Below are 14059 nucleotides of genomic sequence, written 5' to 3' on the forward strand. Positions count from 1 at the left end.
TTGCCCATTAATTAAAACTTGGCAAACCTTAAATTCGTGCTGTAAACATGTAAAAATTAGCTTCAGCCTAACTTTTCTGCTACATCTTTACTATAGGTATCTCTGCCAGCCATATGTAAAGTAGGTATGCACATCTGAATGTCTGATTTTTAATTGTGTCCTCTTGGTGAAGTGAGCAGGCTTTTGGCACTGTGGTGCTCTTTACTTTGAGGAGAGGAGCTAAGGGAGGAGGAGCGGCACTAACCAGGGCTATTTCGGCTCTGTTTGGAAGAGGACTTGATGTTCTTATAGTTCTTGAACATAACTTTTGACTTGCTTCATTTGTGTTAGTCCATCCCAGTAGTGAGTATTAAAGTTATGAAGATCACGACTCTCCTAATTATTCCAGGTTGCTAGACTTTCTCCTAAATCATGACACTGTTCATGATTCCCTTCTGCAGTAAATTATGATTTATAATGCAGGCAAGACTCTGCAGTAAATATTTTAGAAACTCAGCTTTTAAAAATGAGGTGCCTAACTGCACTAACTGAAGCAAATTAAATAGTTGCCTTCTGAGCTAACTGTACTTGAAGCAGAAGATGATTTTAGAATACAATGTAGTGTGTAATACTTTGAACAAAAGCAAAGTACTTTTGAAAAAACAAATAGTTTTGATATCTTTTTTCTTTATCCCTTTTGTGTAAGCAGTTCATTATCACTGACTTCCAAGGGTGTAGAATCCATGTAATATACACTAGTTTTAGTTAAAAATGTGTTTTATTTTAATAATATTAAGATTTAATTATGAATGGCTATGTAAATCTTACCTCTTTGAGGTTGGCTTACTTAGCTATTCCACAATAAAGTTCCTATAGTTTGTATGGAAAACCACTTTTGTCAAATAAGAAGTCCACGTTTCTTAAGCTTCAAATTCTGTTCAACCTTTTTAGGATGATACTGTGGAATTACCCAATGTTACATTGTAAAATGCTTTCAAATGAGGATTAGATGCATTACTGATCTTTGCTCATTATATAGATAAGAGATTTCATGGTTCAAGGAATGTATGGCATTTCTTCTCATACTTAAACCTGAAATTTTTTTTCTGGTTTTGATAGCTTTCCTAAGCAGCAGTGTAGTACAGTATGTCTCCCTTCCTTTTCTTCATCACCCAAGATACAGAATGGCTGCTGTATGATCGAGTGCCAGTGCTATGCTCAGTGAGAAATTCTGCTTCAGTCAAAGCAATTCAAATGTAAATTGAGAGAGGTGAAAGACTTGTGTGCTCAATATGTGGTTCCTAAATTAATGTTAGAAGTAGGATGTTTCAAAAATACTTACCTGATCTCATTTGTACAATATTTTATCATTCCTTATGAATTTTTAATGCTGTGGCAATATTTCGAAGGAGGCTCCTAAAATCCTCTTAAGCCATTACAATTGTCTGTCTTCAAATTCACTTCTGTGATGATTCCAATGGAAAAACCCATAGTAATTGGGCAGCTGGTGCAACTGCTCTCAAAATCTCATTGGTACCTTGCTCTACCCATGTCTTTCTGTATCAAAGTGGGCTATGGCCCCATAGAATAATAGGTCCATAGAAGCTTTACTTCTCATTGCCGAAGCAGAAAAATGTGTTGCCCCTGAGTTTGTAAGAATCTTTTGTTAGACTTCAGGGTGGGTTGTGTAACCACTATTGTGGTTTTTTGTTTACACTGGAACTTTTGTTTGGCAAAATAGTAGAGCAGTAAATACAGTTTCTAATTTTGAATGAGATGGTTGATGGAATTCTGAAATAATATGGAATATAATTAGCAAACATTGTATTTGGTTTTTCCTGTATTCTTTGGTGTAAAAGGAGATGATATTTGTGGTTATGGTAAATGTTGTGAGGTTATGGTAAAAGCTATGATATAGCCCTTCTGTTATCACAGAACTTGAAAATGTAGTGAACAGGTCTGCCTACTAAACAAATACCTTTGTCTTGTAAATTATACTCAGGTCTCATTAAGATAAATACTTGAAAAGCATAATTTTCATGTTATTATATTTGTTCCAATATGATGTTTTTATAATATGGCACATTAAAATATAGCCTAGGGATTTTTAAATGCTGGGTTTATACAAACAGCAAAGCAAGACCAGCGTTATTGACATTGCACGCTACCTATGTGAGACGGGGAGCTGCTGAAGCTGCTGTAGCAATCCCTGTATTCAGCCCACAGGAGCTCTGCGGGTCCCTGAGGATGTGGACTGGCTGGACCTTCCAGGCCCCTTCCCTGCCACCCATTTGCCCCATTTCAGGTGTTAACATGCCCTTCACCTTTAAAAGCATGAAAGGAGAGGCTGAAAGAGGGAACCAAATTTCCTTTCTGTGAATCACTACCCGATTCCAGCACTGGCTGTGTTAACTTACTGTCCTCTGAGAACGCATAATAAGTTGGAGGCTCTTGGTGGAAAAAAACAACACAAAAAGAAGGCAGACTGAGCCCCTTTTAGCCATTTTCAGATCCAGAAGTTTGTCACATCACCTTGTATTTTGTCCTTTTTCTCCTTGCATTGAAGCAGAGGATGCTTTGGTAGCGTATGTAGTTAGTCTGTTAGCTGAAAGATGAACTGAAGACTGCAAATGGGGACATCTTGAATATTTTACAGCAGGGCACTCATGAGCCACAGCTGCTTAAAGAGAGGCAGCAGCTGTCACATCATTGTTTCTTCTGGACTTCCTATCATGCTGGGAGCCAACCATTACAGCCAGGGTACAGAGGCAGCTTCTCCTCTCTCTTTCTGTATTTCTGCTAGCATGTTTAAAGGATGATTCAGAAAAGACTACAGCATGGCCCACCAAATTTCAAAATCATAAAAGCCTAATGCCTGTCACACTGTTAAAGATAAAAGACCTCGTGGATAATGTGTGAAGGTGAAAGACATTAGTACAGTTTATCACATCATGTATTTTAAGTAGGAATTGCTTTCTGGATTTGTTTTGACCCTGTCTTTTCTCTCCTTGCATTCTCCCAGAGGCTGTTTCCTTACTATCACTTCAAATACAAGCCGTTTGCCTTCACCTGAAGGGCTTTCATGTGCTGTCCCCATTCTGTCATCTTGCATTTTATTTTGATAATGTGATAATTACACTTATATTAGCCATTTGCTAAATTTTCAGTACTTCTGTGGTGATTCTTGGTTTTGCAGGGAGTTTCACTTATGCCTGTTCAAAGCCACATCATTGCTCTGTTTCATAATCCTTCAAATTCTCCTTTTCCTTTGACTGAGAATCTTTTCATTTGGAGGGTGGTCCTGTTATGCAGACAAGTATTTTACTCTTTTTATGTCATTCACCTTTCTATATCATGTCTGTATCACATATAACCCTTTATCGTGCACACAGGATGTAAGCTTTTTTTATGGAAGCAGATAGTGCTTTGTTCAATGAGTTATGCATTACATGCTGCATATTCCTAAAATATCCAGATGTTATGATAATAAACATAATAGCTCAAGCAATGTTCCTACATCTTTTATAGTATTCGTTTTTGAAGACAGTGCTACCATCAAATATATCCATATGCCATCAAAATAAATAAAGGATGTTCAGTGTGCAGTGAAGTTAATAAAATTTCAAATTTTTGTGGGTTTGGCTCTGCAATTACTTGGGCTTCTTAGTTCTGTAGAGCCACCCTACATAGACCTTTAGTTCTGCCATGCATTTCCAGATCCATGCCTAAATCCATTCATATCACCTCGTCAGTGTCTCAACAGTACTGCTCTGCCTCAGCTTCCTTTCAGAGTGCCCAAGGACACCATCTTATCTCATTATACTCTCAACACTCTCTCTCATTCCTGCCCATGTTTGTTTAAAGTTCCAGTTTGGGGCAAAAGACAGCATGTTCTGCAGTTGATGCAGGCTGTCAATGTGGTAATTTCCAGAAATAAATGCATGGCAATTGGTGCTATTATCATCTAATTTCAAACGATGGAAGAAGGTTTTGTGTTTTTCTTCTTGTTATGGACACTAATGGAATCTTTAGTATTGATTTCCATGAAGATTCTAAGGATGTGATTTCTTTCAGGTACTTGTCTAATTTATCTTATCATCTCGTGAGCTATTGGTAGTCAATAGGGATTGACAGATAATACCATCAACTGATTTCTTTAACAAACTTTACTGAGTTATTTTTGAGATCCTAGCTGTTGAAGGTAATATGTACTGCTGGTTGACTGAAAAGAGTGTAAAGTTTTTCTTGCTTTTGTACAGTCTTTAATTAAAACATGAAACTATCCAATATTTAGAGTAATGCAGCTGTTACTGCATCTGAAAGCACATTAATCTCCAGCACAGAGAGCTGTAACATGGGAATGTGAACATGCAGTGGCTTTCTTGAAGAATTTAAATATTATGTCTGCATAGTAGCTGCATGTTTGAAAAAATACAAAATGCTGCAGAATCTATAATGTGATTGAATAATCCAGGTTTTGGTTTGTGTATTTAACTAAACATATGAAGGGTGTGCATCTGCTTTTAGATGAATGCCTACTTTATTATTATTATGAGAAAATTCCAGCTGCTTAATGCTGCTGCTTATTTAGGTGACTCCTGTCACAAATAGAACAAGAGCAACATATTTAGTCTGTTGAGTCAGATGATTCCACAGTGCTATTGTTACCTCACACTGTAATATCAAAAGGTAGGACACAGCAACTCCAAAACAAGGATTGCCTCATCAAGGTTTTGAAAGAAGAGGAGATGAAAATGGACACTACCATGGCCACCACTCTTCTTGAATGACCCTGAAAGCACCAGTGAGATTATGGTAGACCACAAGGCAGGGACTAGGGGAGCAAAGTCCCTCCCGCTATAAGGAATATCAGACTTGTGACCACCTGAGGAACCTGAATGTGCACAAATCTATGGGACCTGATGAGATGCATCCCAGAGTCATGAGGGAAATGGCTGATGTAGTTTTCAAGTCTCTCTCCATGTTATTTGAAAAGTCATGGCAGTCAGGTGAAGTCCCCGGTGACTGGAAAAAGGGAAACATCACAGCCTTATTTAAAAAAGGGCAGAAAGGAGGGTACTGGGAATTACCAGCATGTCAGCCTCACCTCTCTTCCTGGGAAGATCATAGAACGGATCTTTCTAGAAGCTAAGACACACGGAAGACAGGGAGGTAATTTCAGACAGCCACCATGGCTTCACCAAGGGCAAGTCCTGCCTGACCAACCTAGTGGCCTTCTGTGGTGTAATGATTGCGTCGGTGAACAAGGGAAGAGCTATGGATGTAATTTATTTGGACTTCTGTAAGGCCTTTGACATGGTCCCCCAAAACGTCCTTCTCCCTAAGTTGGAGAGATGAATTTGATGGGTGTACTGCTTGGTAGATCAGGAATGGTTGGATGTTTACATCCAGAGAGTAGTGGTCAACAGCTTGATGTCCAGATCTTTGACAAGTGGTGTCCCTCAGGGGTTCGTACTATTCACTGACGGGGTGGGCTGGACTAGATGACCTTTAAAGGTTCTTTCCGCTCCAGACTGTTCTATGATTTTTATGACTCTGTGATTCAGTGAGGAAAGTGGTCTTTTCCCTCCCCGTCACAAAATGACCTCTCAGAGAAACTGCAGAAAGGAGACAATGCAAAACTCCTGGTAGGATCTTATGCAGAACAGTATCTGAGCAAAGCTGTAGCAAGGCTGGGATGTAGTGTGACATGTAAGTTCACAACAGAAGCTGAAAACAGCTTGTGAAAGGACTAGTCTGGGAGAACAAAAATATCTCATTGCATCTCTTCCTGAGATTTCTCCAAATACTTTTCATGTGAATCGTATCCATATCCTGATTCCCTTGAATTTTCTGCAGCTCTAGAGCCATTAGGTTCCTCTGTTTCTTCTGTCTGTAAGACTCTGTGGGCACCAGTAATTGCTGGAAATCCAATGTAGAAACAGAAGTTTTGAGGTAGTCCCAGCAAGTTGAATGTGTGGTAGTGGGCACAGAGCAGTTTCTGCCCTGCCTAATTATGTGCAACCAACATAATCAATCTCAGTTTACTAATCTGCTGTGCCTGGTTTATTTGGATCCCAGTGGAGCAATCTGGATAGGATGAGTCATGCACAAAAGAGACCTAGAAGGTTCACTCCGCTACCAGCTGCAGCCTGGTGCTGAGTCCTCTGTCTGTCCTCTGACCTAAACCAACATGTACTCTTTCCAGCTGCACCACCTAATAAGATTCTCTTATCCTATCTCACTGGCAGATATGCTCTATCTGCCCAGTCTATATGCAACTCAGTGTGCTGGTCCCTTCCATCACATAAAGGTGAGAGACTGTGGAGCATAGCAATGGGCAAGTACTTTGAAGTGCTTGTAAGGTGCAGTTGGTTTGTTCGAGTATCATTGCTGATGGACCCATTCATTGTTGTTCTCAATGTAATTTTAAAAATTGGTTTAGGTGTTTTAAAGAGTCTGCTCAGTGAAACTGTTGAGATGGGGCCATGGTAACTCCTCTGTTCATGTGCATTTGGCACAGGTGCTTCAAACACAGTTTTATATTATCTTCTTTAAGTAAAAGTTAAACTGGTGCGTGCTTTTGAAGAATTCTACCTCCTTGTTTAAGAAATTTGCTTTGATTCTACTGTATTTTGAAATTACTTTAAACTTCTTATTCATGGTTGGACTTGATGATCCAATGGATCTTTTCCAACCTGGTGATTCTATGATCTCTGTCTTCTGATACAGGTGGATATTGACCATTTTTTTCTTTTCCGTGTAATCAAAGAGTATTGGTGGTAAAAATATTTGCACAGGTAGATGGACCAATTCTTCAGGGAAATAATCTGTGTAGGATTGGGAATATGTGCATATTTACCTAGAAGGACTTCAGCAATTCATTAGGAAAGTTTATAGGCCCTATGTGCTTCTTCATATGCCTTCTTACAGTGCTGTAGCTCTGGGTGAATTCAGCTATGAGTGAGTGTTTTACATAATAACTGAAATATTGTTTGTCTTTTTAGGCTGTGAATCATGTTACAGAACTGTACAAGTGGATGAAGGGGAAAGGAAAAAGTGCCATTGATAGCTAGGATAGCAACATGGGAAATACAACCACCAAATTCCGCAAAGCCCTTATAAATGGGGATGAAAACCTGGCCTGCCAAATCTATGAGAGCAATCCTCAACTAAAAGAAACTCTTGACCCAAATACTTCTTACGGAGAAACATACCAGCACAATACTCCGCTCCATTATGCTGCTAGGCATGGAATGAACCGTATACTGGGGTGAGTATTTGGAGTTTTGCTTGGATGTGAATAACTGACCTAAGAAATGCGAGAGTGTCAGCTAGGCATGCGTGTGTGTTGCAGACACAGAATTTGTAACATGTTGAAGTAGTAATAGAAATCATGCAAATTAGTTTATAATCACCAACTGGAATAACAGTTTTGAATTATTTTGTTTTTAGTATTTTTATTCCTTCCTTGTAACGTTAGCCTTGGACAGTTTTAGTTTGCTTCCCAGAGACTCTTATACCACAGTTATTTGGAAGTATTGACCATTCTTCTATTCTTGATGGGTTTTCCTGTCTTAAAATAATCTGTTTGTAAAGCTATACCCAAGGGATAGCATAGTGATTGTATCTACTTCCAGATGGCACAATATATATTTATTCTTGTGTTATTCAGGAAGCCATTACTTGTCATTTTGGATAAAAACAGCAAATAATAATATCTTGAAAATAAGTTTATTGTTACTGCAGCCAACGTGTATGGCAGTCCCTAATATTTGCTGCTTCCATTCTTCTGTATTTTTGTCAGTGCTCTAAGGGTCATTAAAGATGAACATCTTATCCATGTGCAGACACCGCAGGTACAAGTCATTCTGGTCTAGTATTTCATGAATGTAGTAGTGAGTAGACATTGCAAAACTTCTTCAGTAGATAGTAAGTTAGGGAGAATGTCATAAATATCCTCTTGCTTATACTGGGAAATGGAACAGAAAGAAATACTGAACTGTATTATAGTTAATATTCTTTTCGTCTCTGTGTTTATATCTACTGATGGGCCTGTGGCATTCATAAGTTTTATTTTGTCCCCATGTGTTGTAATTTTCTTAGCCATCTGACCTCCCACACTAGATTTTTCCTCAATGTTTTAGATTCACCTAACAGTTTTTTATACTTTATAACCTCTCATTTATCTTGATTTTTTTATAAGTATTTTTCTCTTCTCCCCCAAGTATTTTATTTTTCTAGTTTTAATTGATGTTTTGATTTCACCACTGAATTTGTTTTTCTTAACATACTCAAACTTTCCTCCATTCCTGATTCTTGAATTCTAGGAAAGGTTTAACTAAACTTAATTTAAAATAGCATCCAGTTTTATTTACATTTTTTTCAGGTTATTTCTCTCAAGCAAATGTCTCATAAGAAGATACAGCCTCGATGAAACAACAAGGACACGTGAAATTGTTTGCACATATGCAAAGAAAAGGAGTTATAATTACTGACTTCTGAGCAGTCCACTAGTTAATTCATACTGTACCATTATGCTGAGATCTTGAATAATTACTTTGTGTTAAAAAATAAGTTTAGAAATTACATTTCACTTCTTTCTCCATGAGACCTTTAGCATCTAAGTCTTATAGGACAACTCAGTTTTATACTGCATACATTACAAACAAACAATCAAAAGGATTTTTTTTTTCCTACTTTGAGTCCAAGAATTGCAATACATTTCTTGCCAGTAAACATAGTGCAGGTTTTATTATTTGCTAGAGTCTGCTTCTGAAAATCTGGACTGTTTGTTGCTAGGAGTAATTTGCTGAGGCTTTTTTACTATTTACTTTCCTACTGTCTTTCTAAGGGCTGTGTTCAGAAGTCCCCTCTAAGACATGCTGCACAAAAATGTAGCCTTTTAATCTAAGCAAAGTAGTAAGAGTGAATAAATATTAGACTTACACTGTGCTTGTTTGCAAAGTTGATAGCAGAAAGGGCGTAAGTTATTTCTAGTTAAGCCTGTTCCTTTTTATACAGAAAGTCCTGGATATGGCAGAGATTAAATAAATTAAATATTCAAATGAATACTTTGATTACTAATGAAGTAAAGTAGCTAAACATAAATTAATTTTTATCTGTTTGTATTTTGAGAGATACTTACAATCATAAGATATCCATAATGCTATAATATTTTGTATTTATCACTTCATTGATTTTTTTAAAACATTTGAGAATCTGTAGCAAATCTAACTTGTAGTTCAAACTCTAGATGTTGCTTACCTGTGTACCATATTGTTCAATTTTTCTTTGTAGGCTGATATTTGTATGATTGTAGGTGGATATAAACTAATGTGTTCTGTGATTCACTGTGTGAAATTTTCTGAGAGTAGTGTGATGCAGTTGTCAGTATACCTTTTGCCAACACAATACATGGAGAGAGATATTCTGGGATGTTTAGAAATAGCCTGTCTGGCAATGTTGTTACCAAATACTGAGGCAAAGGGACAAACTCCCTTTTGCCGATGTGCGGCTGGTGGAGACTGTCCAGGGCCACAGAGAAAGCACAGGCACTAAGTTGGCAGTGAAAGAGGATTGAGGACATCCTGGTATAGCAATCCCAGAAGTGAAGAAACAAGAAACTGGAGAAAAGGTGAAAGGGTCATGTGCCAAAACTGACTTGACAAACTTTGTGCAATCTAGCATGAAGTCTACTGGCAGAAACTTAAGCCAGCAAGACATTCTGAATGGTTTTGAACTGTGCGGTTGTTCTGCAGCAGCTGTCTGAGTCACCTTTCATCCATTGTTTACAGCCCAGAAACTGGATTTAGCATATAATTCAGTTGTAAAAATTAGAAAATTTGCCATTAATTTCTTTTCCTTCCACAAGATTCAGCAGAAGTGTGTTAAAATACTAGGATTGTTTCTGTGATAATTTTTCAGTAGTATCATAGAAAGCTTTGGTATGTTAGAAATGTTTAATTAAAAAATGGAAAACAGTTAGACATTCCACTAATATATAACTTTTGCTTGGTCTGCAGCCCTAAATAATGTTTACCTGACAGATTAGTTTGTTTTAACAGAGCATTTAATGTTTAAAAAGAAAAAAATTGCTCGTCACAGCACAAATGAGAATTTTCAAAGCACTGCTTGCAGTTGCCGGAAGTTACTACCTAATGCTCAGCAGTTCCCCATAACTGACAGCTGTCTCATTTTCTCTGTCCAGCTAGTAGAGTTACATAGCTAGAGTTTGGGTGAGGTTGTGTGATGGAAGATTCATCCCCAGGAGCACAGGGCAGCCCAGAGGCACAGCAGCAGTAGGATCCTGGTAAGCTCATCAGAGGGAGCAGCCCCCTGTTCCAGGGCTGTCACAGGAGAGCCGTCCACCCCATGACCTGGCTGTCAGCTTTGAGAGCTTTGTACAACATACACATTGAAAACATTCATCATGATTCCCTATGAATGAAGGTCTTGATGGAAGATTCCTGTTCAAGAGGATAGTTTAAATTTCATTTGCTAAATGGGTATAAAGATGTTACAGAGAAAGACACAGGAAATTTATTTTCTTTAGAAAATGCCATCTTCAGATGATCAAGCACCTCTGGTGCCCTCAGGCTCTTTTTTTTGCCAAATCCCCAGGTACATTTGAGACTACCTAACTGCTCAGTTCCGAAGGATTGTATCACTGTGGAGAGTTACTGATTAGGGCCTGGCTGTTGGTGAACCAATCCTGAAATGCAGCAAGAGAACAGGATTTTCCAGAGGGTAGCTGAGATGGAGTGGCTGGAAGTCAGAAGGATGTCAGTTGTGGTTGAAAGAAAAAAACCCCATCTTAGATAAACTGTCATTTCACAATATATGTTGTGATGTGACTTTCAGTGCTGTAGCTTTGCTGGGAAGCTTTTTTGGATCAAGGACAGATTTTCTTCATTGTGTGCTTCCTACAAAGTGCCCAAACGTAGCGTTGTTTTCAAGCCAGAAGTGGGTTGTTTGTAGCAGTTGCTGCTGGTCCTGGGCTGAAGAGGGGGCAGGAGATAGAGGAGACCGGAGAGAAACATGGGACTGTGGGGAGACAGGCTGGGTTTGGGAAGCTGATTTTTCTTCTATAAGAGGAAAAACAAAGATTTCCAGTTACAGAAGATTCTGGAAATAGCAATGAGTGGTGAAACTAGATGCCTGCTTATCAGTAATAACAGTAAATAGTATCAGTAATAATAGTAAAGGAACTTTGGCATTGAAGGCATAGCTAAGCTAGCCAGAGAAGAACATTGGTAAATGTGCCCAGGATCTGGCTATAGGAGGTAATTTTTGTTTCATTGCTATAATTTCGGAAGTATTTTTCACTGCAGGAAAATGACAGGAGATCAAAGCAGTGGCAGTTTGAATTTCAGGTTGAGGTATGCTACAGTCTTACCTAGTTTTTATGGCTGTTTAGGAGGTTTCAGTAGGGGTTGGTCTAAGCAGTTGTAAAGCAGTCAAAGAAAGCATAGTGGCATTACCACTATGTTATCTAGGATGAATGTCACAGAACATTTGTTGATGTCAGAGGGAACATTGCATCAGTCACAACACATTTGGGACTGTCTCTTCCCATGTCAGGTTTTGTTGAGGTTCATTCCTTTTGCAGTCATATTGAAAACTAGTCTGGGATGTATAGGAGGGAGATTATGAAGGTGTAGTAGTTGCATACACTTGTCTCCTAAATGTAGTTTTTAAAAGTTTCGAGTTCTGATTTTAGTATAAAAGATACCCACCTAACTATTTTTCCTTTCTCCAACATGAGAGTTCAGTCCAGTTTTAATAACTTAAAATATTACAATATATTATAATGTTTAATTGTTAGAATGTCACTGTGCATTTAATTTCATTATTAGAATTTTATTGTCTAGATGATTCACTTTTGAAAAACAGAAGGCAAGCTTCCTTTTAATTATCAATGATTTTACAGATAAATTGAATATTTAGAGTATTTTTTTAATGATTAATTTTATTCATAAAAGTAAGTATGTCTGCATTGCAGTTATTCACACTAGACTCCCTTTCTAGTCAATGTAGACCTAAGTAATAGATCTAGTCAGAATAATTAGTGAAGGCAACGGCACAATTTATTTTATTGCAAAGTTGATCCTATAATGTTTCAGATTGATTGTGTGCCAAAAGTACCTGTTTCTTCTCACTGATTATAAAGGGAATCTGAGAGAACTGGATCAGCTGTAGTTGTCTGCATTGTATATGCAGACCAGGCTAGACAGGAGCAAGCCTGGATGTGGGGCACTGGTGATTCGAAGAGGGTGTGCTGATGAGGCCCACCAGTACATCACCACACAGAAAGTGGGGGTGAACACACCTGGGGGTGGTAAGGGAGATACAGGCACTCTGGTGCTGGCTACTCCAGTTACCAGGCAATTGGGAACGAACTCTGTTCCCTCTAAGAGGGCTGAACGCTCAGCAGCTCAACTGAAGTGCATTTACAGCAATGCATGCAGCATGGGGAATAAGAAGGAAGAGCTGGAAGCTGTCGTAGGGCAAGGAGCCTATGATGTCGTTGCCATCACGGAAACGTGGTGGGATGACTCATATAACTGGAGTGCAGCTATGGTGGGGTACAAACTCTTCAGGTGGGATAGGAAGGGTAGGAGAGGAGGCAGGGTAGCCCTCTTTGTAAGGGAGGACTTGGACACCATTGAGATGGATTGTGGCGATGAGGAGATTGAGTGCCTGTGGGTTAAAATCAGAGGGGCCCATAAGAAGGTAGATTTTGTGATGGGAGTCTGTTACAGACCACCCAGCCAAGGAGAAACAGCTGATGAGCTCTTCTATAAACAGCTGGGGTTAATCTCTAGATCAATGCTTCTTGTTCTTGTGGGAGACTTCAATTTTTCTGATATCTGCTGGAAGTACAATAGAGCAGGAAGGAAGCAGTCTAGGAGGTTCCTGGAGTGCATGGAAGACAAGGTCCTTGCACAGCTGGTGAATGAACCAACAAGGGAGGGTGCCCTCCTGGACCTGCTGTTTGTGAACAGAGAAGGCCTTGTGGGGGATGTGGCAGTATGTGGACGCCTAGGACAAAGCGATCATGAGATGATAGGGTTTTCTGTTGTAGGTGAAGTGAAGAGGGTGGTTAGCAGGACAGTAGCATTAAATTTCCAGAGGGCAGACTTTGAACTCTTCAGAAGGCTGGTTGGCAAAGTCTCATGGGAGACAGTACTTAAGGGCAAGGGAGCCCATGAGGGCTGGGAGCTCTTCAAAAAGGAAATCCTAGCAGCTCAGGAGAAAGCCATCCCCATGTTCCGGAAAAAAAAAGCCAGCAGGGGAAAAAAATGGCTTGGTTGAACAGAGAGATCTTGAGTGATATCAAGAAGAAGAGAAACGTTTATGGGCTCTGGAAGAGGGGTCAGGCCTCGAGGGTGGACTACAGGAGGGAAGTGAGATTGTGTAGAGAAAAAATCAGAAGGGCTAAGGCTCAGCTAGAAATCAGATTGGCAAAGTCTGTGAAAGATAACAAAAAATCCTTCTATAAATATATAAATAATAAAAGGAGGACTAGGGAGACCATACAGTCCCTATTGGACGCAGAAGGAACAACAGTGACAGGGGATGAGGAAAAGGCTGAGGTACTTAATGCCTTCTTTGCCTCAGTCTTTAATTGTAAAGAAAGTTGTTCCCTCTGTGTACAAACCCAGGAGCTAGAGGAGCATAACGAGGCTCCCATGATCCAAGAGGAGGTGGTCAGAGCCTTGCTAGCCCGACTAGACACCCACAAGTCTATGGGGCTGGATGGGATTCATCCAAGGGTATTGAAGGAGCTTGTGGATGTGCTGGCTGAACCCCTTCCCATCATCTTCCAACAGTCCTGGAGGACTGGGGAAGTTCCACTGGACTGGAGGCTGGTTGATGTTGTGCCCATCTACAAGAAGGGTCGCAGGGAGGATCCAGGGAGCTACAGGCCTGTCAGTCTGACCTCAGTGCCAGGGAAAGTCATGGAACAGGTGATCTTGAGTGCTGTCATGAAGCACATGCAAGAGAACTGGGTGATCAGGCCCAGTCAACAAGGGTTCACAAAAGGCAGGTCTTACCAAACTAACCTGATCACCTT

The 14059-nt window shown here is 39.5% G+C and overlaps 1 protein-coding gene across 1 annotated transcript in view; it reads left to right on the plus strand.

The window, feature by feature from the left end:
* Window positions 1-14059, plus strand: part of ANKIB1 (ankyrin repeat and IBR domain containing 1) — a 98965-nt gene that overhangs the window by 20971 nt on the left and 63935 nt on the right. Inside the window, exon 2 of the mRNA XM_069859615.1 lies at window positions 6987-7252. Within this exon, the coding sequence (XP_069715716.1) occupies window positions 7065-7252 (188 nt within the window). The 5' untranslated portion in view covers window positions 6987-7064. The remainder of the gene's footprint in view (window positions 1-6986; window positions 7253-14059) is intronic.

Source organism: Phaenicophaeus curvirostris, chromosome 6, assembly GCF_032191515.1.
Source record: "Phaenicophaeus curvirostris isolate KB17595 chromosome 6, BPBGC_Pcur_1.0, whole genome shotgun sequence".
Taxonomy (NCBI): Eukaryota; Metazoa; Chordata; class Aves; order Cuculiformes; family Cuculidae; genus Phaenicophaeus; species Phaenicophaeus curvirostris.